Here is a 26,431-nt window from a genome sequence, read left to right as displayed (position 1 = left end):
CAAATTAGGTAATCATTCGATTTACTTATCCAAATTTAAACCAATAAGAGTTGGATCAATTAAGTACGTCAAAAATTCAATTCGTGTTATGATTGGGACATTTAAATATTTCCTAAACACATTGTATTCTCCCATCCGAAATTGACCCAAAACCCCTTCTTTTTTTTCCCACTCCTATTTAGGGACCGTTTTCGCGAGTCTCGGTGTAGGAAAAAGCATTGTCTGGCGTCGTCTCCTTCTGCGTGTGTCGTTTTGTGTTCATATTGATGTCGTAAAATCCCACCTGTTGAGATCCATCCAACGCAATTTCTTTTCTTTTGCAGGTGAAGGAAAGAAGGGGGGGCCTTCAAGTACTCTCCTTCATAGTCCCCCTCTACTTGATTTTTGCTTTTCGAAGGAAAAAAAAATCCTAATTAACCCAAATTTTCATTCCTTGAATTTGACTGTTAATCCCCTCACAATCCTATTGTGGATCCCTCACTGTCAATTGTAGTAAATTAATTCTTTCCAATTCGAGACCAATATAATTCTATCCAATTTTCAATTTTGACGGCGAAAAGGTGTTCGCATTATTGCTTAAGATGTTCAATTGGGTGGCGTGATTGAATTGGAGAATTGCAGGATCTATGGTGTGTTTTGTGGGATTGAGATGATCTGTTCCGTGGCGTGAACAAAATTGAACGCTTTGGATCCGATAGGGGGAGAAACAGCGCCATCTAATGGCGCTGTTCCGACGCCTGTTTTACCGGAAGCCGCCGGATCGGCTTCTCGAGATCTCTGAGAGAGTTTACGGTACGGTATCCCGTCTTTGTCTCTTTATTTTCATTCCTGACCCTTTTGCTTGGAGATTTTAGCTTGGGAAACAAGTCTTTGTTTTTGTCTTCCAATTCTGATGAGAATGTAAGGTAGGTTGGAAAATTGGAAGCTTTTTTTCATGGAATTTGCTTAAGGGTTTCGAATTTCGGGGTTATAAGCTGCAATTGGGTTTCGGGAGCAAATCATTAAAGTTTTCTGTTCGTTTGTGGCAATGTACTGGATATATATATATTTTTTGTATAATGGGCTCGTTTGTTGCTCTAACATCCTCTTGTGCACCATCTAGCCAATGTATGGAATTGTTACTATTATTTCAGTTAGGGTTCATGAGCCGGGGATATAGGTTCGGACTGAGCTGTATAGCCACCTGAAAGTTCGATGAAGCTTATATATTTTTGTTTCTACCATTATGTTGACTTGACGACTTGACGTTAACTTACACTGGCTTATTTTATGTGCAATTTTTAAATTATAAGAACAGAGCGGTAAATGTTTATATGATGAAGGAAGTAGTTTATAGAGTGAGATTGGGATGTTAGATTTCCATTTCAAACTCATCTACAGAGTGAGCCAACAGAAGCAAAGCAGCAGTTCCCATAGGAGCATTTATGTTTGGGACTACCAAGTGCCCTTTTTACCTTGATGAGGTTTACAATTTTCTCATTTTCAATGACAGTAATGTACATGATCCAATTAATATCCATCCAGGGTCTATTTTGTAGGATAGCCCCTGTATAGAAGATACTAGTGGCAGATTGTTTGATTCATCAGCCAAATATTTGTACTGTGCTCCATGGAAAGTCAATTGATGAATCTTTTGATAACTTTATTACTTCCTCTTGATTTGAATATGGGATCTAATGTGTTTTCTAAGTTTTTTGTTTGTTGGGTTATACCCTCTAAACTTCTACACCTTCTAGCCTGTTGAAAGTGTACTTTTGCAAGGTGTAGAAATCGGAAAGTGTTGAGGGTTGCTAAGACTATAGCAGATTTGAAGCTGCCATTCTTTGATTTCAAAAAAAATTATTTTGGTGTTTGGATGTATTCATCATGCTAGTTTAGATTTTAGAATCACAGCTGTTTTACAGTTTGCTTCCAATTTGTCTCTAGCCTGGTATCTATTTTTAAAGATCTGATGTAGACTTCTTTCATTTTTTCTGTCTGGTTCTTTTGTATTGACCTTTTGTACTACTTTTTTTTGTAACTTCTTCAGTACTTGGGCGAAGCCCTTTGTGTTACTCATGGAAAATAGGAAGTTGTCAATTTCTTTATCAATTCAAAGTATTTATAGTCTTTTTTAGGATTTTATTCTTGGTTAATTATGTCACTTATAGTCAGGGAAATTGTTAATGCTGGCATCATTCTTTTGGGTGGATGATACTGAGGTTTTTGTCATAAACTGAAATTTATGGTCCTATTCTTAATCGTGAAAATTTTGGTTCTTATTTAGAAGCTGTGCTAGACTTTTAAAGTTTAAGATCTTATCATGCTCGAGTTCAACAATTTGTTTTGGCAGCTGTGTCATTATTGGACATTGATTGCTGATATCTGTTGTCTTCTTTTGCAGTATTTGACTGCTGCTTCGCCACTGACGTTTTGGAAGATGATGAGTACAAAGGATACATTGGTGGAATTGTAGCACAGCTGCAAGACCACTTTCCCGATGCTTCCTTCATGGTCTTCAACTTTAGGGAAGGGGAGAAGCGGAGCCAAATTTCAGACATATTGTCTCAGTATGACATGACAGTTATGGATTATCCTCGGCAATATGAGGGGTGTCCTCTGCTACCTTTGGAGATGATCCATCACTTTCTTCGATCTAGTGAAAGCTGGTTATCTTTGGAGGGACAGCAAAATGTACTTTTGATGCACTGTGAAAGAGGAGGTTGGCCTGTACTTGCATTCATGCTTGCAGGCCTTCTCTTATACCGCAAACAGTATAATGGGGAGCTGAAGACTCTTGAAATGGTCTACAAGCAAGCTCCTAGAGAGCTTCTCCATCTCTTATCTCCTTTAAATCCTCAACCTTCCCAATTGAGATATCTTCAGTACATCTCCAGAAGAAATTTGGGTTCTGATTGGCCTCCATCAGATACACCTCTACTTTTAGATTGTCTTGTCCTTGCAGTTCTTCCATTATTTGATGGGGGGCAAGGTTGCAGACCAGTTGTCCGTGTTTATGGTCAGGACCCCTCAAAACCAGCCAATAGAACTTCTAAGCTCTTATTTTCAACTTCAAAGACAAAAAAACTTGTTCGTCACTACTTGCAGGTAATGCATTACAATTGAATTTGGAAATTTGCTCTATAAATTAGAAGTGCTCTTGTTATTATATTTGAAAAAACAATTGAGACATGTTCTTAAGAATTTTAACTGCAGGCAGAGTGTATGTTGGTGAAAATAGATATCCATTGCAGGGTCCAAGGCGATGTCGTTCTTGAATGTATCCATTTGGATGAAGATCTAGTACGTGAGGAGATGATGTTTCGAGTTATGTTCCACACAGCATTTGTGCGGGCTAATATCTTGACGATCAGCCGTGATGAAATTGACATTCTATGGGATGCCAAGGGCCAATTTCCAAAGGACTTTAGAGCAGAGGTAGGTTTTTAAGATACTGTTGTAGATTTTTTTCCTGAAGTTGTAGGAGTTGAATCCACATTCATATCTGTATCAGGTACTTTTTTTGGATGTTGATGCTGTTGTGCCTAATCTAACCTCAGTCGTGACAAGTGAAGATGCAAATGAGACAGGCAGTGCTTCACCTGAGGAATTTTTTGAGGTTGAAGAGATATTTAGCAATGTGGTTGATGCGCAGGAAGGAAAGGGGGACTTTGAAACTCTTTCGGTCGAGGGAAACACTCCTGATGATACTGACCATACAGAAGTCTGGAAGGAGGAGGATGTGGATCCTCACACATTTCTAGATTGTGCATCAGATGATGGGAAACACAAACAGTTTGGAAATATGAATTCTAATTCTGAACCGGTAAAGGATATTGCTGTGGATGATGTGAAGTATAAGATGGAAGAGAAAATGGATGTGGATATCCATACGGTGAAAGACATTACCGTGGATGATAGTGACATGAAACAAGAGCCTGTGGTAACTGCCCCTAGTTTGCTAAGACATATAATAACCAAGGAAGTAACTAAAGTTCCAAGTGGAAGACTCGAAGAAATAGATATTAAAGTTGGAAATCAAGACACTGTTGTGCAAAAGAAGTTAGATTCAGGGGTTACTCAGAAAAAGTTGAGGGCGGATGTTTGTAGGCCAAAATCAGAAAAAGTAGTGCCATCTTCTCTGAAGAAACAGCATATGTTGGGCACGAAAACAGCTGCAGATTCAGTTGTAGCCAAGCAAAAGATTAAACAGCAAGAACAGCTGGGAACACATGCAAAACTTGCAAAACCAAATGCAGTATCTCGTTGGATTCCCCCTAACAAAGGCTCTTATACCAATTTGATGCATGTGTCGCATCCACCTGCTAGATATAATAGTGCACCACCAGATCTTGATGTTATTGCTTCTCCAAAAGATTCGAATGCTTGTGGCCCTGTAAAGGCTTCTTCTGTTCCTGCTACTTCTGGAGCAGTGGTTTCCAGAGATGCTGCAAACGAACTGTTAGGACAAAAAGTGGAGCTTATGGAGCCATCACACTCTGTCTCATTGATGCCTGCTTCCTTTCCAGCTAAAGAATCACCATCTCTTGGACTGCAGCTGGTAGTACCATCTCTCCCTCCTCCTCCCCCTCCCCCTCCCCCTCCACCTCCACCTCATTCTAACAGCTCTTCGTTGTATACCTCTAAATCCAGGTCTTCTTTACAGCTTTCTCCACCTTGGCAGGCCAGTCCAGTAGCTTCTCCTCCACCATCTCATCCACTTGGTAATGAGGTCTCCACACCTCTTCCCCCTTCACCACCTCCCCCTCCTTCTCTTCAACTTTCCACGTCTTTGAGTAGGCAGAATATTGAAGTGGGTTTGTACCAAAAACATCATCCACCTCCACCCCCTCCTCCACCCCCTCCTTCATCCACTAGGCAACATATTGGGGCGGGGTTTCCCCCTCTACCTCCTCCATCTCGTTGGAAGTATGCATACTCTTTAACTACCCCTACCCCAATGAAAGTTTCTCCTTCATCTCCATCTCCACCTCCGTCTTCCCCCCCTCCTCCAATGAGTTCATTAATAGTTAGTGGAATCAAAGTTCCTCATTCACCATCGTTGCCGTCTCCTCCTCCTCTTCCAAGGAGTGAAGCTACACCTCCAACTCCACCACCCCCTTCAACCTATGGATGTTGGACCCCACCACCACCTCCACTTTTGATGCATGGTGCTCCCCCTCAACCTCGTTTGTTACCTGCACTACCTTCACCACCTCTTCGTCTTGGAGGTCGTGGGGCACCACCTCCACCACCGCCACCTCCTAGAGGTCATGCGGCACCACCTCTACCACTAGCACCTTCTGGAGGTCGAGGGGCTCCACCACCTCCGTCGCTGCCTCCCGGAGGTAGAGGACCACCACCTCCACCACCGCCTCCTGGTGGTCGAGGGGCGCCAACCCTGCCACCTCATCCCGTGGGTCGTGAGGCACCACCTCTGCCGCCACCGCCTCCATGTGGTCGAGGGGCACCACCTCCACCTCCTCCCCTTGGGGGTTGTGGGGCAGGTCCTCCTGCTGCACCTAGACCTCCATGTGGTGCACCTCCGCCACCACCCTTAGGTGCACAAGGAGCCGCAGCTGATACAAGAGGCTTGCAGCTTGGAAGAGGGCGTGGGCTTTCACGTCCTTCAGGGCTGGGGCCAACTGCTACTGCACCCAAGCGATCTTCCTTGAAACCGTTGCATTGGAGCAAAGTTACAAGAGCACTGCAAGGGAGTTTATGGGAAGAATTGCAAAGGCTTGGAGAACCTCAAATGTATTTTAACGCCTCCAACTTTTTTTATTCAGTTTTTTCATAATTTGTTTCTTTACCATAATGTAAGAAGTGTACCTTACAGTGGTATTTTGTTGAAATTGCATGAAACATATATTTTCCTTGCTTTTTAAAGAGTTTCATTGCACATATCTTTGTAATCATGCCATTGCACCTTTGTGTCCCAGTGGACCAGATTTTGATGTATCCGAGCTGGAGAGTCTTTTCTCTGCAACAGTCCCAAAGTCTGCTGATGCAGGAGGCAAATCTGGTGGGCGACGCAAGCCTGTTGGATCAAAAACTGACAAAGTTCAACTGGTAATGCTAACGTTTAGAGATCTATCTTAAATTTACTTTACTAAACTTATGCTTGTGGACTCTATTGATTCATTTAATAAATGAACAATTTGCCACATGTTTTAGTTTATGTGTTTATTGTTATCCTCAGTTTTGAAAGTTAGGATCTGTTGTGAGAAAATAGCATTTTGGGCTTCAAGTATTTTTTGATAGTACTTGCACCAGTTTGCTCTTCTATCTTCTTCTTTTTTAATTATAAGAATTTTATTGAGGCACTCTCCTGGTCAATCAGCCTGCTTTGGACAAGAGATTTCCTTTCCAACCAGCTAGTGGAAGACCGAGATACTGTGTAGGGAGATTAATGGTACCATATCCTAAACTGGCAGCAAGATTCTCAGTATTGTTAACCGAACCAATAGGGATGATAGTACTTTTGCCAAGGTTAACTTTGAGACGAGAAAAAGCCTCAAAACCACCCAAGAGAACTACTCTAAGGTTGAGAATTTGGTTCTTATTGGCTTCACAAAAGACCAATGTATCTTCTGCATAGAGAAGATTGGAAATGATAACTTCACCAATGTTATTCCTGTTCTTCACCCCTGCAAGAAACCATGAGAGGAATTAGTTACTGCAAGAGAATGAAATGCCAGTTAATGGAAGTATTTTTTTTATATATATATTCATTGCCTTGCTATGCTGTCCATGATGCTTTTATTCATATTAAATGCTTATAACCTTCTACTTTTTTTGCTTTTGAAGAAGTTCTTTTTAGTATTTCTAATATGCAGTATACTGCTTGTTATCCATCTGTGGTTTCTTGCTGATAAATTGTCTTCTCTCACATTGTAGATTGATCTGAGGAGGGCATATAACATTGAAATTATGCTTACGAAAGTAAAGATGCCACTCCCTGATATGATGGTAACATAAAATATTTTTTTTTAATTTGATGCATTTGTTTCATATGACCAGTTGCAATAGAAATGATATACTCTTGTTCATGTAGATATGCAAGCAGAATAACCTTATTTGCGGAAATCTTCATTGAACCAAAAGCATATACTTTGTGACCACCTTTCCATGACTTTTTTTAATGCTGATCAGTGACCACCTTTTCATGACAACATTTAAGCTGTTTCCCTCTTTAAAAACTCTGATATTTCTTTCGTTCCAAATTGTCCAGTACACTAACAAAGGTATTGCGTTCACCAGCTGTCTTTGCTCCTCTGAACCCCATGAATTTTTCAGCCTTGCTAGTTTGGGAAGGTTTTTAGATGTATTTCTGAAAGATATTTGACGTTTTATGGTTTTTGGTTGTTTCAAGGAATAAGGGGCGCTGAAAATTGTAATGGAGGTAGCTTGAACAATTGGATCAATAACAAACTAAGATTTTTAATAGCTTATCTGATGGACGAAGTTATATAAGATATGCATGCATAAATCGGACCTCATTGGACCCACCTGGCAGAGTAAATGACAGGTACTAGCAATTCCTCACAAGCCACTAGAATTCATAAGATCCTATTTGCGCCGAGGGAAATTGGAACCCAAGACACCCCCTTGTTCTGGTTTAGGGAGGAGGAAAATCAGAGTAGTGAACGAAAACCTGAATTAAGGTAGAAAATAAGGATGAGAAACAATAGGAAGAAGAGAAGCACACAGAATGCTTGCTTCATTCTCAATTTACACATACAAATTCTCATTAATCAGAGCTTATGATAATCGTAGAAGACAGTGCATTGATAAGCATTTGGTCATTTCGCATTGTTGTCATTTTCTTATTAAAACATGTCCAGGAACAGAATTCGAAAAATGCACACTAATGTATGTTCTTGCTTTTCTCTTTTTTCTTGTTTGAGAAAGTTTTTGGCAAAATCATTAGCACATGGAACCGTTAAAAAAATGTTACGAACTTATCGTATATTGATGTTTACTTTAGATGCCATGAATTTTTTTGTTTATGGAATAAAAGTTTATAGTTTCCTTTTGAAGTGATTAATAGAAGGCCCTGGCCCCTTCAAAGTGCTATTATCCAGTCTCTCTCTTTTTTAATTTTCTGTTGATTTCAATTGAAAGATACAACCGTTTCATTAGTTGAACAGTACCAGTTGCAACCTATCACTATCTAAATTCTGTTCACCAACTCTGGTCATCCCTCCGTCACTGCTGTCGCATCACTGTCGTCATTATTACTATTGCTATGACCATTATTATCTCCATCTTTGGTATCACTATCATCTTGACCACTGTAGCCCAGTTCTAGCACCATCCGTTTAGATATTGCTATCACTACTACCTTGTCACCATCACTTTTGAGTTTTGGCACTGGCAATTCCCCAAAAGTCCATCATTATCACTCTTATCACCACCACCACCATTATTTTCACTTGTTGATCAGAATTTCATGTAGTTAATCATCTTAACACAACTTTTAAATTTTCATAAGAAAGTTGTCTTGTTCCGATATTTTATATTCTTGACAGAGAGAAGAAGTGTTTTACGAAATATGCCAGTTGCTTGTGTCCATCCATTGGTATAGGTTAGAAATGGATAACTCATGGGAACTGTCTTAGGATAATCTTTTACTTAGAGTCTTCGTCTGAAATCGTTAAGACTCAAACCATTTATAGCTGTTGGGAAATGTCAATATTCTGGTGGGGTTCTTTTGGCGGTTGCCCACTTTTCAACTTATGTAACACCCTGATGTAGTTTGCTGTCCTGTCATTTTTATATTTGTTATGATTATTAAAGTTGTTAGAAGCTGTATCCATTTTGCTTATTTATTTTGGGGCTTACTGTCCACCCCTCTTCTTGTTAGGCTGCAGTTCTAGCAATGGATGAGTCAGTGTTAGATGTTGATCAAGTGGAAAATCTCATAAAATTCTGTCCTACTAAGGAGGAAATGGAACTTCTCAAGGTGAAGATTTAAAACAAGTTATGATTCCTGTTTGCATTTTTTCCATGTGATATTCCATGTTCACTTTGAAATGATTCTTTCTTTTGCATGCACATTTAATTTCCCTTCATGTCCTATGATTCTATAGGGGTATACTGGTGACAAGGAGAACCTTGGAAAGTGTGAACAGGTGCGCCAAATTTTATTTATTGACAATATTTTATATTGCAAATGAATTGTTTTCTTGAACTTTTGGCATTTTGGTGGATTGGATTTATTACAACTGGCTGCAACTCAGTTGGATAACTTGAAGATCCATGTCATACCTCACCAAATTTCTCAGTTTTTGTTGGAATGAGTACTTGAGTTGGCTTTCAGACTGTTCACTTTCATCCCAGTTTTAATGTATATAAACCCAATCGGATTGTTTTGGTTTTATGTTTAAGATGGCTTGAATAGAATGCACCTGAGCCAGTTCGAACCTTGCACCCGTGCAACTTATAATGAATATTTGCCACCACTAGCCAATCTTTACAACTTACACATTGCTACCTTGCTCATGGTACAATCCACCTTGAACCTTGTCATCCACTATTGCCTTGCATTTCCACATTTCTTTCTCATATTGTTAATTTATGTTGCTGTAACTTTCTTATTGTGTGCCTAGTTAGATATTGTGTTGATGATGGTGAAGTTTGTGATGGCAAGTGTTTGTTGTGGCTAAATTTCACATCTTCTGGAGCTTGTGCCTATTTGGTGAAATGCCTTAATGCCCTTTTCATATCCACTATTACCTTGGCATCCCCTCTTACTCTCTCTGGATTGTCTGGGTGGAAACCCTGTATGTTTGAGAGTTGAGAAGACGGACTGTACTTAGATTTAGAATTCTGAGGATGCTAAAATCTTAGTTCTGCATATCTGTTGTTTTGGCTACAATATTTCACTCATGATGGGTGGTTAGATTCCTCAGAACATATCTGGAGTTTTTATATAGTTTATAGTTTCTACTTGATCTCTCTTCTTTTCGTTGCTCTTCTATTATATCTCCTGTGTACGTCGGTGTGCCTCATTTCTGCCATCACAAGCTTATGTATGCATGCTTGAAGGTGTTTTTTTTCACATGGATCCCGTCCTAATTATAAGAATAAATTGTATTTATTATACTGTGAAATGGTATTTTTCGTTAAAAACAAACATAATACTTCCGCTTACTTTTCAGTTTTCCCTCTGAATCTCAGCTTTCCATTTAGCCATTATAAAGTAACTCTCTCAAATTGATTTTGTAACACAACTCAAGCTACCACTTCTGATGATCAACTCCATCTAATAGTTTCAGTAGTAATCTCTCTTTAGAAGAGGACTGGGCTTTTCTTAAGGGATGTGACTATACTAGGAGTTTGAAGTTGGACGAATGAAACATAAGCAGGAATCTGAAGGCTTTAGAGTAGGTAGGACTAATTCGAAATGCATCAATTGTAAGTTTTTCAAAGGCAGAAAAGTCGAAGGACGAACCAATTAAAATGGATGGTATTTTTAAAGATCTTGGGCCAATACATCTGAAGGATGGATAGACGGATGACGATGTAAGCCACTAAAGCTGGTTGAATAATTTGGGAGAGTGCATTTAGGAATTTATGAGATTGAAGGGTTCCTTTTAATTTAAAAGGGTAATTTCTCTATGTCTGCTACGCACTGGGCAATGATCTTGGTATCCAATGTTCGACTGTTAATAGACAATATAATTTTTGAATGTGTGAAGGGTAGCAATAAAAGATTAATCAGAAACTCTTTTCAGGTGGTTTGGAAGCAGACAACAAAGAGATGTTGGTGCTCCAGAATGAAAAGTCAGGAAAATTCCGGTAGGAGATGCTAGGAAGGGAAAAGCGGTGACAAAAAAGAAAGAAAGAAAGAATCATGTGATGAAAAAGAACATGGATGTTGTGGGGTTAGTAGAGACTAGAGGGAAAGCAAATGAATGACGTAGCAAATCCACAAAGTGGATTCCAACTATTTTTTCTTATTGATTTTTTCTAGACCCAAACATGTTTGGTTATAGAGTTTTGATGATATGAAGAATCATGTTAATTTGGGAATTCTTATTCTATGCTGTACATTTTGGGTAACCCAAGTGTGCTTTTTCAAAGTTTTCCTTGATTTAAACAAAGCCTACAACTTTACTCGCTAAATTCTTTTCATGTTTCAGTACTTCTTGGAGCTGATGAAAGTGCCACAGGTTGAGTCAAAATTAAGAGTGTTCTCTTTCAAGATTCAGTTCAGCTCTCAGGTTTGGTGGTATCTGTGTTACTAGTCTGACTTTGATTAACTTCAAATTCTCTTTGATACATTCTGAATTCTGATGCATCTTTTATCCAATTCTTGACATCTTCTGTAGATTTCAGAATTCAAGAAGAATTTAAATACTGTAAATTTCGCATGTGAAGAGGTATTTCCCTAAAGATTTGAAGGCTTCCATGTAGTCTTTGTACATTCTGATTAATCTTAGGAACTTTACTGGTTTATTAGGTACGGAATTCTGTCAAATTGAAGGAAATTATGAAGACAATTCTTATCTTGGGGAATAAATTAAACCAAGGAACTGCAAGGGGTACATCCTTTCATTATTTACTTAATTATGGGTGCCCTTGTGTATTTGAAGCGTGGTTAAGATTTAATTGGGGTTTGTTGTGCGAGATTACATGCTTGAGTTCATGATGATGATTTAGCACATGATAGTAAAATACTAATTGTTATAAACTATTGAGAAAAGAAAGGAAAAGGTTGTTGACTGTTGTGTATGCCCTTGTAGTTCACTAGGCATCTCAATGGGCAGTATTAATTGTTGTTTATTTGAAAGTAATAGATTTGTGCTCTCAAGCAGCAGAATGTTGTATCTAATAATGTTCATGTGTGTCTGATTATTCCACTCGTATGCTACTTTGTGGAGTGCATTTGATGATTTATACCATGGCTTTTGGACGAAGGGTTCTTAATATTTTGATGACCTGATGCTACTCAATTTGTAGCTTTTTTTCCTTTACCATACTTCTTGATGTCTTGTCATGCTAAAAGATAGGTTTGGATTAGTGAAAGTTTCTCAGTGGCTACTTTCATGTGTTGATATCAATATATGACTTTGTACATGTTTAGGTTCCGCCATTGGATTTAAGTTGGACAGTTTATTAAAACTCACTGATACTCGTTCTTCTACCAGCAAGATGACACTTATGCATTTTCTTTGCAAGGTATAATTTTCTTGTTTAATTTTCTTGTTTTTATTTGTTTCTTTGGTCTTTCAGTCAGAGTTATTAGGGCTAAATGCAAGTTTGTGCTTTTGAGTTTGAATGTTGTTGCTATTACATAATACATACATTGTCTCACTTTTGGGTTTCTTGTCCCAGAAACTTGCTGATCATTCACCAGAACTCCTAGATTTTCACCTGGATCTTGTTAGCCTCGAACCTGCATCAAAGGTTTCAATATGTCCTCCAGTGATATTATATTTAGTATGGTTAGATGAACAAAGATTTTGATTCTGCTTCATTGCAGATACAATTAAAATCTTTAGCAGAAGAAATGCAAGCAATAATCAAGGGATTGGAGAAGGTCAAACAGGAGCTTCTTGCCTCAGAAAATGACGGTCCTGTGTCTGAAGTTTTTCGAAAGGTATTGCTGTCATTTTCATCACATTTATATAACACAAATCCTACATGGGTTTGGGGAAGCTTGATGTGTTTCTACTACAGTGCAAGTTTAATTGGATAACTTCGAATGAAGTCTCAGTTACTTTCCTTTTAAATTATTACATTGTCGCCGAACACAGGCAGATTTAGCATGTATGGAGACCATATAATAATTTAAGGAGGAATCTTTTGCTACTTTTTCTTCCTCGGATTTCTTCATGTCTATACTTTTGCCTAATTTTTCTATTTTCATCCCGTCCTTTTGCCTTCAGACATTGAAAGCATTCATTTTTGTTGCTGAGACAGAGGTGGTGTCAGTTACAAATCTGTATTCGGTGGTGGTAATTTTCTAACCATGTCTCTAGAGTCAGTTTATTCATGGATTCAAGATTCATGGGAACGATATTCTTAATTGTTTTTGTGTGGTGGACAGGGTAGAAATGCAGATGCACTTGCACTGTACTTTGGGGAGGATCCTGCCCGTTTCCCATTTGAGCAGGGTAAGTTGTGGATTTCACATTTTCTGCAATTTTTAAGTGTATAGGCTTCTATTTGTTGTTGGAAATGGTCCTTCAATTTGTTTAATGTGCTTGGGTTCTTCAACAGTTATCTCAATTTAAGGTCACAAGACACTATCTGCTTACTGTTGCCAGAATCGGTCTCTGGAATTTAGACCAACTTGTCCAGGACGATGTAACAAAGAAAGATCCCTCAAGTCAAGTGGATTTTCATAAGATTTGGTTTCATTGAGATAAAATAGAACCGAATAGAAATGTAATCAGAGTTAAAAGTAGACTTGGAGAAGGAAGGGAATGGGTAAAAGGACAGCGAGGATAGTATGGTGCGAAGAATGTGATAAAGGGGAAAGAGATGGGTATGAAGTGCTAAAAGGGATACGATGACTTGTGATAAAAACATAGAATTTTCTTTGTGAGCCTCTCTGTGTTTCTCTCTCTCTCTCTCTCTCTCTCGTTTTTTGGTCATGAGCAAGATATATTGAGTAGTTATGATACTATAATTCTGAGAGATGATCTAGAGGGAGTATTAGGAAGGAAAAAGGGAATGAATGGAAGAGAATATTTGATGTCATTTCCATATTGTATTTCTTCCTTATTTGTGGGTGACATCCAAAATTCAACATCGTTATCCTTGCTCCTTTTCTTTGGTAATTTACACAATTTGCTGTGTTTGGCATTGGTGATCTATGCAGTTACAGCGACGCTCTTAAATTTTGTGAGGTTGTTTAGGAAAGCACAGGAGGAAAATGTCAAACAGGATGAGTTGGAGAAGAAGAAAGCTGGGAAAGAGGCCGAAATGGAGAGGGCCAAGGGAACTACTCTTACGAGAAAAGGGTGAAATAGCAAAGGAGTAGATGTTTAGCTTCTTGCAAACAGGAGATCTTTGGCACACAGATTTTAAACTGAATGACGGCAAAATCACTGCTTTGTTGATTGTTCAGAAGCATTCGATCGGCCGTTCTGACATTCTCCACCAATAGTACATTGCTAAGCCTTAAATGACACTGGAAGAGCTTGGACCCCGAGGACGTCAAACTATTGAAAAGGCTTAGCAGCATGTGATTGACAGGCTTTTCTATCGTGCCCCTTGGGTGGTTACAACTGCTGATCAAGAACCAGGTTGGATACCAGATATCAAAGGTGAGGGTCTGCCCTTCCAAGTGCTGCATCGGAAGAAACTTCATGAGTTTGGACCAGTCGTTCAGTATAGTTGGCAATTTGGTTTCCAGCTTCCACCGTTCCTTTGGCACGATTTTTTATTGCCAGAGCAGAAGTTTTCAGGATTGCAAAGTGCACAGAAGAGTCCCATTGTACCATGAAAACCATGTACAAAGTTCTAACCCCCTGACCTTAGCATTCAATTCTTTTTTCTTCCTTCTCTGTAACATAGAAATTAGTTCCATTTTTGGCCCCTGATTTTGTTTCCCACTGAAGTTGTATAGGTGGTTAGGTTCAGAAAGTGTAAAAAGTAGGCAGGTTCTTGTAGTGTAAATGTATTGAAATTTCAGAATATAGTCTATAGATTGGAAATAACTGGTTTTCTTTCCCTTGGTTCTTCAATCAAAATTGAGTTTACGACGCGTTGTAGTTTCTCTCTTGTGGGTCTTCTTTATGTTTGTTCATTGTGAACAGAGCTATTGCCTAGTTTCTTTTGATCAATTGGGCCAAATTGAAGGTTTGATGCTATTATTGGATTCTGGAGCTATGAGTTGATGCTCACATTTGTCAATTGAACAAGGCCTTTTGCCAATAGAATAACTCCTTATACTTGGTTCGATTCCCCTTCTTTTTAAGGTTCTGATTGATAACCTTAGTTACCATTTTTTGAACCTCCATTCAAGGTTCAAGTAATTATGGCTTGTGGCCCTAAATTTACACCCCAGGAAGAGAAAAAGATGAAAACAAGCTTCATGTTAGTCCTTTTTGTCCCCAATGTCCCTTACTTTTCCTTCATTTTTCTTGTCACTTGTTGCATTAATTGAAAATAATGAAAGCAAGAGAAAGGAACAGAGAAGCTTTTATTGTTGGTCCCAAACCTATAAAAACTCATCATACCATACACTTGTATGTAGCCATTTCTTTTCCCATTCTTTTCTTCTTGATTGTCTATCCCAATCCAATGAAACAACCTATATACAAGCCTAAATAAGAAGATGAAGATGGAGTTTGTAGAAGAGAAATTGTCTCTTTTTTGCTTCTCCTGAGGTTTCCCCTCAATTAACAAAAGCAAATCTGTAAGAAGTAGACTTTGATGTATTTAGAGTAAAAGAAAATCTCAAGATCACCTATTGATTTGTTCATTCATGGAAACTCCTCCACTGATTTGAAGCTTATAACACCATAACTCTGCTCCTCCTCCTCCTCCTCCTCCTCTACAGCACCAATCCTGCAAGAGTTCATATCTTCTTGGTCCACCACCCTCACACAGCTCCTGAAGAACATTAGATTGACAACAGTATCAAGAACCACAAAGATTGAGTACAAATAAGCAATCAACATTCCCTCCATGGCCATAGCAGGAGTAGTGCAGGAATCTCCATAACTTCTATCACCCCGTCTCACTATCCGGTATTGAAACAAAGCCTCAATCCCTGCAAGAACAATATTCACAGGAAGTGCAAGAGAAAGTGCTGTTGAAGTCCTCCCTCTCATCAATACCAAAGCTTTGAGAATTGCAATCCATCCTCTGCACCCTTCGCCTGACAAAACCAATGCCAAGTTACAAACCACCACCACGTTCGCGAGAATCACCGAATAGATTACAGCCGCCGTAGCAGACAATATGAGCACCCAATTGGGAGAATAAACCAAAGTTTCTTGAACAAGATTGAACCCCAAGAAGAAGATCGACAATGCGGTTGCATTCGCGGAGAGGACTATAAACAAGTTGCATAAATAAGTAACAAAGAGAGGTTTGTAGAGAAGCAAAGTTGATTTATGTTGATTGAGACTGTGAATTACATATGCTTTTGACATAATAAAGAAAGTGAGACTAAAAGGGAGGGTAAAGATTGAAGAAGAGATTGTTTGAGATAGCTTGAGAGTTAGAGTTTTGAAGGGTTGAGAAGATTCAGGCAGACCTGCAGCCTCAAACAGAGCTCTTAGCCTATTGTGGATTGTAAAAGAAGATGAAGGAACAAGAAAGGATTGTGAGAGCAAGACTGAGGCAGAGAAAGGAAAAGCCAATAGAGCAGCAATGGTGGTGAAGTTTTGATAGTTTTGAAGGAAATTGTAGACTGATCTTCTCATGATCTTTCTTGCCCCTTCCATGGCTTCTTCAAAAGCATGAAATGGGTTTCAAGAAATGTTGCTTATGAAGATGAACAATGAAGAGAGTTTGAAAGTTAGCCAACACCTAAAACTCTAACAAACAGTGCATTGTTTGAAGAGCACTTTTTTTTTCCCTTCTTTCAAACAAGTGTTTTTTAATGGAGTTTGGACTCTATTTTAATATTTATAGTCATGTCCTTTTTATCTCCAAAGAATTAGTTGGCTTAACTTATCTTCTCTTTTATTGTTGTTTGGTGAACAATGTTTCATATGAAACAATAATCAACCTTTAAAGTATAGTCAAAATATAAGTTTTTTTTTTTTTTTTGCGTGTAATTAAATATCTTTGGTTAAGCTTAACTTCTCAAATACTTAGATCGACCAAAAAGATTAGGGTCGGCCCTGGAATCACCCCTAATTGACTAAAGGAAATACATACTTTAAAATCTTGGAATTTAAGTGTCACATTGTTTATTTCACAAATTTTCTTTTTGGATTAGTAATGGGTTGTAAATTAGGCATTTCATAATAGAAGTCCAAAATAGAACAAATAAAACGAAGGCCTAAAGAATATATTAAAAAAAAGGAAATAATAATTAAAATGAGGCATAATTGTATGTGGTCGGTGGACCCAATGTAATTTGCTTGGCAAGCAATAGTATAATAGTAATTGATAAATTCCATAATTGGACTTGTTTCACATGGGCACTATATGAAGTCTTAGCTTCCAAGAGAATTTCAATAATAACCACAAAAGGCAAAAAGGAAATACTTAATAATACAAATAAACTAATAAATCTTATTACAATCCAAAATTTTATTGTAATGAAAAGTGAAATTAACCATAAATTGTGACCCACACCATATCATATCCAGGATAATTGAAAATGGTGGACCCATCAATCACTTTAATCCACATCTTTATTATATGATATAATATATAGTGAAGTAACATAAAATCAAACCCTAACCAAGCTTACAATTATTATGATTATAAATGAACAAACATAAACCCTAATTGTGAGGGAAAAAATGGTAATTTTAGAGAGTCGTTTTTTGTATAACAATTAATCACTTCAAATTCAAGTTCTAATTTTGTTTGTATTATTGTTATTTTAAAAATATATATTATATTATCATAATATTATTATTTGTGTGATATGCATATATAAATCTTGACTTGTGTGGGATGATGGTGATGGTGATGGTGATGGTGGCATATATATATATATATATGATGTAGTTGGTGGGAAGTCTTGTGGGTTGGGGGGAGTTGGCTTTCCCCAACATGATTTGGAATTAGTATACAACTTGCCTTTTAAGTTTTCAATAAAACATATAAAAAAGAGTCACATTGATTCCATTGGTAGAGGGTCAATCTTCATATTTGGTGACCTCCCAACTCTCTCTCTCACACACACACACATATAAGAATACAAGTATATATATACACACATATTTTTTTTTGGTTAACCTAACCACCGGAACAGCTTGAAACATTTGTTCTATAAATGATACTATATATATTCTTCTTTTTTAACCGATGAACCAACCAATGTAACATGTCATTCGGAAAGTTCAGTGGGCGTAAACCTTGAACCGCCAGAACAATTTGCACAATGTTGACGACATGTAAGATTAGACAGAAGCTCATACGAATAGAGACCCAGAAGTGAGACAACCCCATGGAACCAAAATTCCACAAAGAAATATCTCAACTAGTTGATTCAAACTCCCAACCTCGAGCATCATAGACCCTAAGTTTGAAGAGATAACCAACTACGCTATCGCTAAGTACCAATTGTACAAAAGAATCAATGTTTATCTCAGATTATTAGTCAACAAGTTTTTTTGATTATGTTAGTTACAATATAGTGATCACTATGGATTATGTCAACTTACAATCTCCATCTTCAAAAAATCTCATTCTAAAGGATATTTGGTTAATAGATCAAATGATCAATATATATAAATATATATATATATTCCCTGTAGAGGTAATTATGTATTTTTGGCTATGAGCAAATTCTCTGGATACTTGAATCGTCCCACTAACCAACATTGCTTAATCATCTTACTTTACTTGTTAAGTCACAAATAGTATAAATCCATAACCAGCAAGACCACAAAACAAGAATACTATTTCGTAGACATGGGACAAGTTTCTTCTTCATTCTCCATGAATGCTATCTAAACAAGGAAATCTTTGATAGATAAATAAAGTACAATATTTAGTACAAAGATGGACTGCCTTATTGTAGCTAATTACCATAAAAATTATATATGACCGACACTAAATCACATCCAAAATTAGGTATGAGGATCCATCAATCAAATTAATCCAAAAAAATTACATCTTTTGATGACTTTAGCAAACTTGAGTGATCCCCCATTCATTAGAATCAAAATAATTGTGTTACTTGTGAAGTAATACAAAAAGATCTCCATTGGTTGAGGGTCCATCCTCTATATTTGGTGACATTCTAACTAAAAAGATTTGTCAGTACATTGAGATGATTAATATTAATCACACGTTCCAATATAATTAGAAAATTTTTAATCAAAAAAACAACAAAAATCCTTCAACGACAACACACTTTGGATCAAGTGCTGAATAGATGATGAGCACAGCAAAAAGATTTAACAGCAGACGGGGAATCTCGACTCGTTAAATAGCCATGAACCTGACAAGCTCAAAAAATATTGAACTCATTAGTAGCATCTGCAGAACCTAAAGCATTTAACAATAAATAGACAAAAAGTTACACAGATAGAGCTACATAATTCTGTTCCTTAAATTTTCGAGGAAAAATACGTGCAAATGGAGCCACCATATAAAAGGCTTACGACAAGTGAAGAGCAATGATACAGTCTAAATGTGGTCTGGAAGTTAACCAGTAACAGAAGAAGGGTGATCATTAAACCAAAGGTTATGAAAAGAGACTAAGAGTGGCCATCCCACCGATGGCATTGCATAGCAGAAGAAGCAAAAAAAATGGTGTGAAACTGATGAACACAGTGGTGATGTTTCAACCCTAGAGTGTAGCAAAAGGACATAAACTGAGAAACAGAGTGGTGAGTGGTGATAACCTCACTCAATGACATGTAGAGCACATAGGCCTATGTAATCCTACAAAACTAAACCTGGGCAGCGCTTGCAAGATGTAATTTTGAGCCAGTATCATTTCCTTTTTGGATCCAAAAAAAGATTTATTAGAGATGGGCACCAAGTGGATGTCTCCTAAGTCCATCAAGATGAGGTAAGATTAACCACTTCTAGTCCTAGGAAGTTACAAACATTAAAATTACAATCTGCAGAAAACCAAAACTTTAGATTATGAAACCAAATATCCATGGTCGTCCAAGTAGAATAATCTCCTATAGATTCTTAAACTAGCGGCAGAGAAGAAGAATGATGCATGCATAGCAATTACTGCCAATTAACAGCTCAATAAGGAGAGATTCTCCATATTTATTTGCAGCCTTATGTCTTTGATTTTAGTTTCTTTATTATTTAGTCAAGACTTATTGTTTCCCCATTAGTTAAGATAACTGCATGACGCCCCAATGAAACCCCATGTCAAAGGAGTATGCTTTAAAGAAATAAAGCAACTATCAATAAACCAACTAAAGACTGACATAACAAATGCAGGAACTCAAAAGAAAATTCTATTCTCAATTACGACCATTTCCAATCCTACAACTATTCAATTTAATGCCCATAGTCCAGCAGCAGCAACAAAAAAAATTCAAAAATATCCCTTCCTGAACCCCCAAAATAAGCATACTGTAGCTCGAATCCCTGATAAGTGATTAACCACAAAAATGCACATATTGAAACAGCGAAATCCTCAAATTTAACCCTCAAAATTAGGAAAGTAAGCAGTTATGTCCAAGAAATCCACTAACAAAGGACACGACCCAAAAACTTCCATTAAATTGTGAAATAGTGCAAACACAAAACTTTTCCACCAAAACGCAATACTAGAATCAAAACGAACTAGTCACCTAATATTCAATCATCCCAACCAATCAACATATACCTACCCGATTCCCTGATCAAACCCACACCGAAACCAAAAGGACAAATAAAAAAAAAATACCTCACGAAGGATTCCACCTCTGGTAGCCGCCACCGATGGCATTGTAGTCCGCCTCGACCTTGGCGGTCAAATAAACAGGGGAAATTGGTGACATCGAAAGTCGTCTCCTTCATCATCTTCTCCACATCAGCCTTCTCCAAAACGGTGAGTTTGATTGGAGGACAATTGCGACGCTGGTCCCGAGAGAAATATTTGATGTCGTAGACGTGCTCGGGGTCGGAAGTGGGGACAATGGCCTTGCGCTCAATCGTGGCGGGGCTGGGAACCCGGTACTAGGGCGTTTGGTATGGCGTACCTGTATTCCGGGTCCGCACAGCAGATGGATTTGATCGTGACGAAGGGAGTCCCTGGACTTACTGGGCCAGAATTGTAGTCCAGTCACTTTTTTTGGCCCAGGCCGACCCACCAGCCTAATAATACAATTACTCTCTCTTTTTTTTATTACAAAGAAAGGGCATGCAAGTAAAAGTGATTCATTGAAAGCCGGAAATGAAAAGCGAAAGAAAACAGCAGTCTCACTCTCAGGCACAGTCAACAGTCCCCTAAAGTATCCTCAGAGCCAAATCAACAGTCACAACCACAAACCCCAAACACTAACAAAACTCCGGGGCCAAAACCGACCGGCAATGCCTCTCAGCGTAAATAGGTATCTTGCTTTTCTTAACTTGTTGCCGACTCTGTTCTTGAGAGCTTCTGCATAACAACAAGCTCTCCATATGAAAAACCATCCTTTCTTGAAATGCTAAGATCATCCATACATACATGCTAGTCTTATAACTGTGGCAGTCGTTGTGTAAGTTCTTATCCTCAGTTTTGATTAATTATTCTCTCTTATCCTTAGAGACATTCTATTTTGATGCATTTATCAGTGCTTCTCAGCTTATCATTCTTGAATTTTTCTTTTCATAAACAACAATAACGCTTTCTGGCTCATAAATTTAGCAACCACATTCGGAAGATCTCACATTGAAGAAGAGTACTAAAGAGACTTTCTCCCCTTTCACTCGAACATCTAAAGATTACCTAAACTGTATAAATATATAGCAAAATGTATGTCATTTTTAATATAACAAAAACTATATATGCACAGTTATATACAAATATGCTTATGTAAAAAAAATAAAGACAAAAGTTGGTGTCAGTTTAGTTGATGATTCCACAGTACCAGATGGCAATGTAGAACCAAAAAATATGAACTTTAAATTGGTTTGTAGATTACTATAATCACTATCTTTGAATTTTGATCTGCACAATAGAAAGCAAACTTGGAGGGATTAAACAAAGATAGTACTTTCAAGAGTTTCCTTGCAACCAAACAAAGATAGTAGTACTTTCAAGAGTTTTCCAAACGAAAATTAAACAAAGGAAAGAACTAAGTAGCTTCGCTTGAGTTTCTTTCTGCCCAACAACAGAAAAAGGAAAAACTTTACCACTTGAGAGGGGGTGACTAAAGCCACCACCATTGTCTTAGTTTTTGCCCTAAAAATTGGAAGGGCATATTTTGATGCGCCTAGTTGGGTTCGAGACGTCCACGCCCCCAGCATGCCTGATGAATTCCTCTGGCGAGAGGAAGCGGCCATGGCAGATACACACTATAGTGACTTCACCTTTCAAGTAATTGTAGAGAAACCCTTCAATTCTCCTTCCATTAGGGCCATCTCCAGTAGTGGTCACAGTAGGCATCTTTCTCATCATTTCCATCGCTTCATCTTCAGCAATGCCATTAGAAAGTCTCGCCCTTTCTGATCCATTTTCGGGCTTACGGTCAGCAGGCTTGACAAATTTTCCATCATCGGAAGTGACTTTTGGTTTCACGTCCTCTTGCTTAGGCAATTCCTGGGAATTGCTACCTTCCTTAGCAGCAGAGGATGTCTTAGAACTGCCGATACCTTTAACAGCAGGAATTTCTGGAGACTTCCTAGTATTCTCTGCTGCACGTCGAGCTTCCAGCCCTGTATGGAGTTCCAAGTAATCAACCTTTAATAGCTCTAAGTAAAAGGGTGAAAGAACCAAATTGAAATCAAAACATAAGGGATACAAGTCAAGGCAAGCCAACAATGCACAAATGCTTCAATAGCGGACACGGTTTGCAACAGCTCCCTCTTCTGACTACCTGAAATGAGCTGCAAATTGTTTTCAAGCATTACATTGAAAACAACCCTCTTCAACATTAAGCAAGTGAGTTCTTCTAACAAAAAAAAAGGTAAGTGGGTTCTAAATTACAAGCCAATTGTTCATCATTTTAAATGAGAGCTAGATTAGGCTATTATTAAATATCTTACAAATTTGTAAAGAAAAGAAAGAATAAGGAAAGCTTAGAAATGCATTCGTGCATGTATGGTAGCAGATCTCTGCCTAGATTTTTACATGGAAAAGAAGAAGCTTGACGAAAAATTATGATTTTCTCATATAGAAAGTTTTCCTCTTAAGGAAAACTCAGTCTAATATTCTAGAAAAATCACATGGAATAGTTGCTAAATTTTCTCAAGCCACAAAAGATATGAAGTCTTCGCAACCACAACAGTCTCTATCAAAAGTATTAACTTTAATGGCACTTACCTGTTGCCACAATAGAACAACTAACATGGGGCGATTTTCACAAGGCGTGTAAAAACACATCAGAAAGCTTAATACAACATCTAAATGAACAAATTTTGGAAGACAAAAACGAAAACTCACTCGATCATTTAGCAGAAATCTTTAAATTAAAGAACCTAATATCTACTTGGAAGCACATATTTATCACTCAATAGTCCTGATTAATACGGAAAACAGATAAGCATAAAGGAAAAGTATAATACAGTCCGAAATTGAGGTATTTTGGCCCTCAAAATGCCAAAATACCACAATTCAAGCACGTTGCGTATGATGCTAAATTTGGTACTACTGATCGTTTACTCAGTTCTCAAGTCTCGGGTGACAGATAATGTCTAATGTCACGTAAATAGAAAGTACTTCATATATTGAAGCATAAGAAAGAGAGAGAGTGTGTGTGAGCATGCTACTTCTAGAACCAAGAGGAGAAGCAAGACTAAAAAAAACATGAAAGTTTTGGCATAAGGCAAGCTCCACAAAGTTCAAAAAACATTTCTCCTTATAAATCAATATTATAGTTGGTAGGGTTTTCAACTTTAACTATTGAAGGAAGTAACTGTAAATAATGAAATCATCGAAGATAATATGCAGAACTAATTCTTTATGCACAACACAGATGCATACATTCTTAAAGCAGTGTTCAGTTCAATTTTGCCAAAAATACGACAAAAAAAAATTCGTGCATAGTAAATTTATTATTAGGTTTAAGGCTTTAAGCTCAAAGCTTATAATGCACGTTATTGGCGAAACGTTTAGAATTACAATTTAAGACTGGATAAAAAGATTTCGTTTATTTCAGCCAACACGTTGACGGTTCCATATTCTGCGTAAGCAAAACTAATTATATACCTTCTTTTGTCGGTACACGGTTGGATCCTTATTCTTAGTTTTCTAAATTCAATTTGTCGATACGTGGTCGGATTCATAATCTCGCTTCATTGTCGGTATGCGAATGAAATTGAGATTTGATTTCCTCATTATTGTACACTTAGTTCACGACAAAAGAACCGATTCTTAGAGTACCTTTCCATGCAAAAGTCACGTAAGAGGACCATTACCCATTTACAAATCTCCTACTACATCTTATCATATTTCGTTAACAAGAAAATCACAAACCTAAAATTTTACTGAAAATTCGTAAAATATATCTCACATAATATATTTCTCACTATGTTTCTACCAAAAAAGACTTCTACCTTAGCATTAATTTCAAAACAATGATCCTAGAAGTACTGTTCTCTAACTTCATTTACATGCATCATTTATCTATTCCCTTATTTGAACACTCCAGGAACAACCATTTATGATCAAAAAGTTCAATTTTTTTAATAGAAAACAGCTCAAATGTAAATGCAAGTAAATATACTGCAACATGATAAGAACTATAATAAGAAATCAACTAAAATCATCGATATAAATCCAATTCAGAGAAGACCATACCCGGGGTTAGCCTTTTTTGGGCCATGCATGCTTCTCCTGCCTTGATTATAGCCAAAGCGCGATGTAATGCAGGATTCTTCACGGCAGAGGTTACTGCCCATGCCGCGGTTTTTGATGGTGATGACGGCATCACCACCTCCACAGTTTGCTTGAGAGCTCTTTTTTTCCCAACATTGTTGCTGGGGCTCCTCTGCTTCTCCAACCCATTCTTGGCATCGATCTCCATTCCCTCTACTACGTTTATTGCCTTTCCATGGTCCTGCTGCTCTCCCATTACTGGCATTGATCGTGACCTCTCCAAGGAGGGCACGACACTCAGTTCAACGGATTCTTTTTTTATCAATCCAGCGACTGAGGATGATCGGGCAAGAGGCTTTTCTTCCAAGTCCTCATCATAAATCCCACCCAAAGAAAGTCCAAGATTGAGGTTTGAATGTTTGAGGCTTTCTTGGTTCATTGAGAGTTGGGTTTTTTCAGGTTTCACTGAAAAGCTATTCAAAAGGTTCTTTGAATACTCATCAGCGGTTTCTGAGGTAACAGGCTTGATGTCTTGGTTCACTTCCCCCATCAAAGTTGTTATCTTTTTATGTGCTTCTGTGTTCAAGAACCCAAAATCAGCATAACACATTCAATCATGTTACAATCTAGCAAGAGTGCAAGACTGACATTTGATTAAAGATTTACTGATACATACACACATACATACAAAATTCAGACAAACTAAAGAAATGCATATAAAATGTTTGTGAAAATGAGCATGTGAAAGAGTAAACACAAGAAAAAGAGATAGAAGACGGAGAGAACTCTTACAGAGCTTTGTGATTGATCCCAGCAGCAACAACTGCAAGAAACCCTTGAAGGAAGCCAATGTGGTTGAGAGATTTGAAGGGGAAATGAGAAGGCTTTTTAGTGCAACAGAAGAGCTGTGGCATTGCCTGTTTATTGATGACAACACACCTCAACAAGGCCACGTGGTTCGAGACAGACAGGATGAGAGTGTTCTGGTTCAACATGTCACGTATGGTTACACCACACTCACTCTCTCCCTCTCTCTCTCCCCCAGTGCGTGCGTTTTTTTTTTTTTTTTTTTCCCTGTCATTCTCGCAAGTTGCAGCACTTCCTCTTCGTCTCCGGTTCTCCGCCTACTGAACTATTTCTTTAAGAGTGAATTTGGATTGAAGGATTTGGGAGAAGGGAAGGGAAGAGAAGGGAGAAGAGGGGGAGATAAGGGAGGGGAGGGGAAGGGGATATTTTTCCCTTCTTCCATGTTTGGATGGATAAAAAAGGAAGAAAATAAATTTTATTTAATTTACTAATTTATCTTTGTTTTTATATATAAAAATAAAATAAGTATTTAACTTATAAATAACTTAATTAATAATCCATTTCCTTCAAATGACTCTATTTTGGGGGAGTAAGAATTTTGATAAAAATTTAATGAAATCTTTCTTTCAAATCTCTTTCATAATTTTTTTATAAACTATCAAAACAAGAGAATTAGAAGAAATCTCTATTTCACTTCCCTTCCTTCTCCTCCAAATCCCTCAATCCAAATACACTCTAAGACTCAAAAGCAGAGAGTAATTTGGTCAAATTGTTTCAGATACCAAGTGCAAAATTACATTTTAAACCATTGGGAATTCAATGGTTTTATCTTCTTTACAAGTGTTACTTGTTACCAAAACAACAAAATAATTATCTCACAATAGAATAGTTGGTTATCTATGTGAATCAAAAGTTATTCTAACAATTCAAGATTTACATCTATTCAAGTGTTCGAATGATATGTTAGGCTAGGTGGTTCAGGAACCAATTCAAGCGAAAGTAACATTTGTAATATTTTCCAGCCAAATTTGACAAATGTAAGAAGTTGTTGAAAATGTAGTCAAGAGCTTTCTC

General features: G+C 37.7%; 3 protein-coding genes and 1 long non-coding RNA gene across 7 annotated transcripts; 1 reads left to right on the top strand and 3 right to left on the bottom strand.

Annotated features, from left to right (window-relative positions):
• Window positions 1-204: 204 nt before the first annotated feature.
• Window positions 205-14,716, top strand: LOC120017188 (formin-like protein 20). The gene is made up of 17 exons (XM_038870323.1): window positions 205-792; window positions 2,384-3,087; window positions 3,196-3,417; window positions 3,494-5,736; window positions 5,922-6,051; window positions 6,880-6,951; window positions 8,849-8,947; window positions 9,075-9,116; window positions 11,130-11,210; window positions 11,319-11,369; window positions 11,450-11,531; window positions 12,074-12,168; window positions 12,325-12,396; window positions 12,473-12,589; window positions 12,879-12,947; window positions 13,040-13,106; window positions 13,817-14,716. The coding sequence occupies exons 1-17, from the start codon at window positions 720-722 to the stop codon at window positions 13,960-13,962; spliced, it is 4,365 nt and encodes a 1,454-aa protein (XP_038726251.1). The 5' UTR covers window positions 205-719; the 3' UTR covers window positions 13,963-14,716.
• A 709-nt stretch (window positions 14,717-15,425) lies between these two features.
• On the bottom strand, window positions 15,426-16,394 carry LOC120016751. Its single transcript, XM_038869658.1, has one exon. It carries the CDS (start codon window positions 16,392-16,394, stop codon window positions 15,426-15,428), a length of 969 nt encoding a protein of 322 aa, XP_038725586.1.
• Window positions 16,395-18,757: 2,363 nt separating this feature from the next.
• On the bottom strand, window positions 18,758-20,810 carry LOC120017189. Its single transcript, XR_005472106.1, has 2 exons — window positions 20,498-20,810; window positions 18,758-19,078 (listed from the first exon to the last, which is right to left on the bottom strand). It is a non-coding gene; the product is annotated as an uncharacterized LOC120017189 (long non-coding RNA).
• A 975-nt stretch (window positions 20,811-21,785) lies between these two features.
• On the bottom strand, window positions 21,786-25,587 carry LOC120017187 (ninja-family protein Os03g0419100-like). 4 transcript variants are annotated; one of them, XM_038870319.1, is made up of 4 exons: window positions 25,343-25,587; window positions 24,533-25,126; window positions 22,536-22,610; window positions 21,786-22,449 (listed from the first exon to the last, which is right to left on the bottom strand). In XM_038870319.1, exons 2-4 carry the CDS (start codon window positions 25,098-25,100, stop codon window positions 21,977-21,979), a joined length of 1,116 nt encoding a protein of 371 aa, XP_038726247.1. In that variant the 5' UTR covers window positions 25,101-25,126; window positions 25,343-25,587; the 3' UTR covers window positions 21,786-21,976. The 4 variants fall into 4 exon arrangements, with proteins under 4 accessions (XP_038726247.1, XP_038726249.1, XP_038726248.1 ...); XM_038870321.1 differs by having other exon boundaries at window positions 22,554-22,610; XM_038870320.1 differs by having other exon boundaries at window positions 24,533-25,123.
• Window positions 25,588-26,431: the final 844 nt, after the last annotated feature.

The sequence above is a fragment of the Tripterygium wilfordii genome, chromosome 15 (genome assembly GCF_013401445.1).
Source record: "Tripterygium wilfordii isolate XIE 37 chromosome 15, ASM1340144v1, whole genome shotgun sequence".
NCBI classification, from domain to species: Eukaryota; Viridiplantae; Streptophyta; class Magnoliopsida; order Celastrales; family Celastraceae; genus Tripterygium; species Tripterygium wilfordii.
This window is presented reverse-complemented; position numbering and strand designations above follow the sequence as displayed.

Bases quoted from the DNA above. Each gene is read 5' to 3' on its own strand.
- LOC120017188 (XM_038870323.1), top strand. From the start codon at position 720: ATGGCGCTGTTCCGACGCCTGTTTTACCGGAAGCCGCCGGATCGGCTT. The intron at 3,418-3,493 runs GTAGGTTTTTAA...TATCTGTATCAG, and splicing joins CAAAGGACTTTAGAGCAGAG to GTACTTTTTTTGGATGTTGA. The intron at 9,117-11,129 runs GTGCGCCAAATT...TTCATGTTTCAG, and splicing joins ACCTTGGAAAGTGTGAACAG to TACTTCTTGGAGCTGATGAA.
- LOC120016751 (XM_038869658.1), bottom strand. From the start codon at position 16,394: ATGGAAGGGGCAAGAAAGATCATGAGAAGATCAGTCTACAATTTCCTT.
- LOC120017187 (XM_038870319.1), bottom strand. From the start codon at position 25,100: ATGGGGGAAGTGAACCAAGACATCAAGCCTGTTACCTCAGAAACCGCT. The intron at 22,611-24,532 runs GTATGGTCTTCT...AGCTCATTTCAG, and splicing joins CCAAAAAAGGCTAACCCCGG to GTAGTCAGAAGAGGGAGCTG. The intron at 22,450-22,535 runs GTATCCCTTATG...AACTCCATACAG, and splicing joins TTGTTGGCTTGCCTTGACTT to GGCTGGAAGCTCGACGTGCA.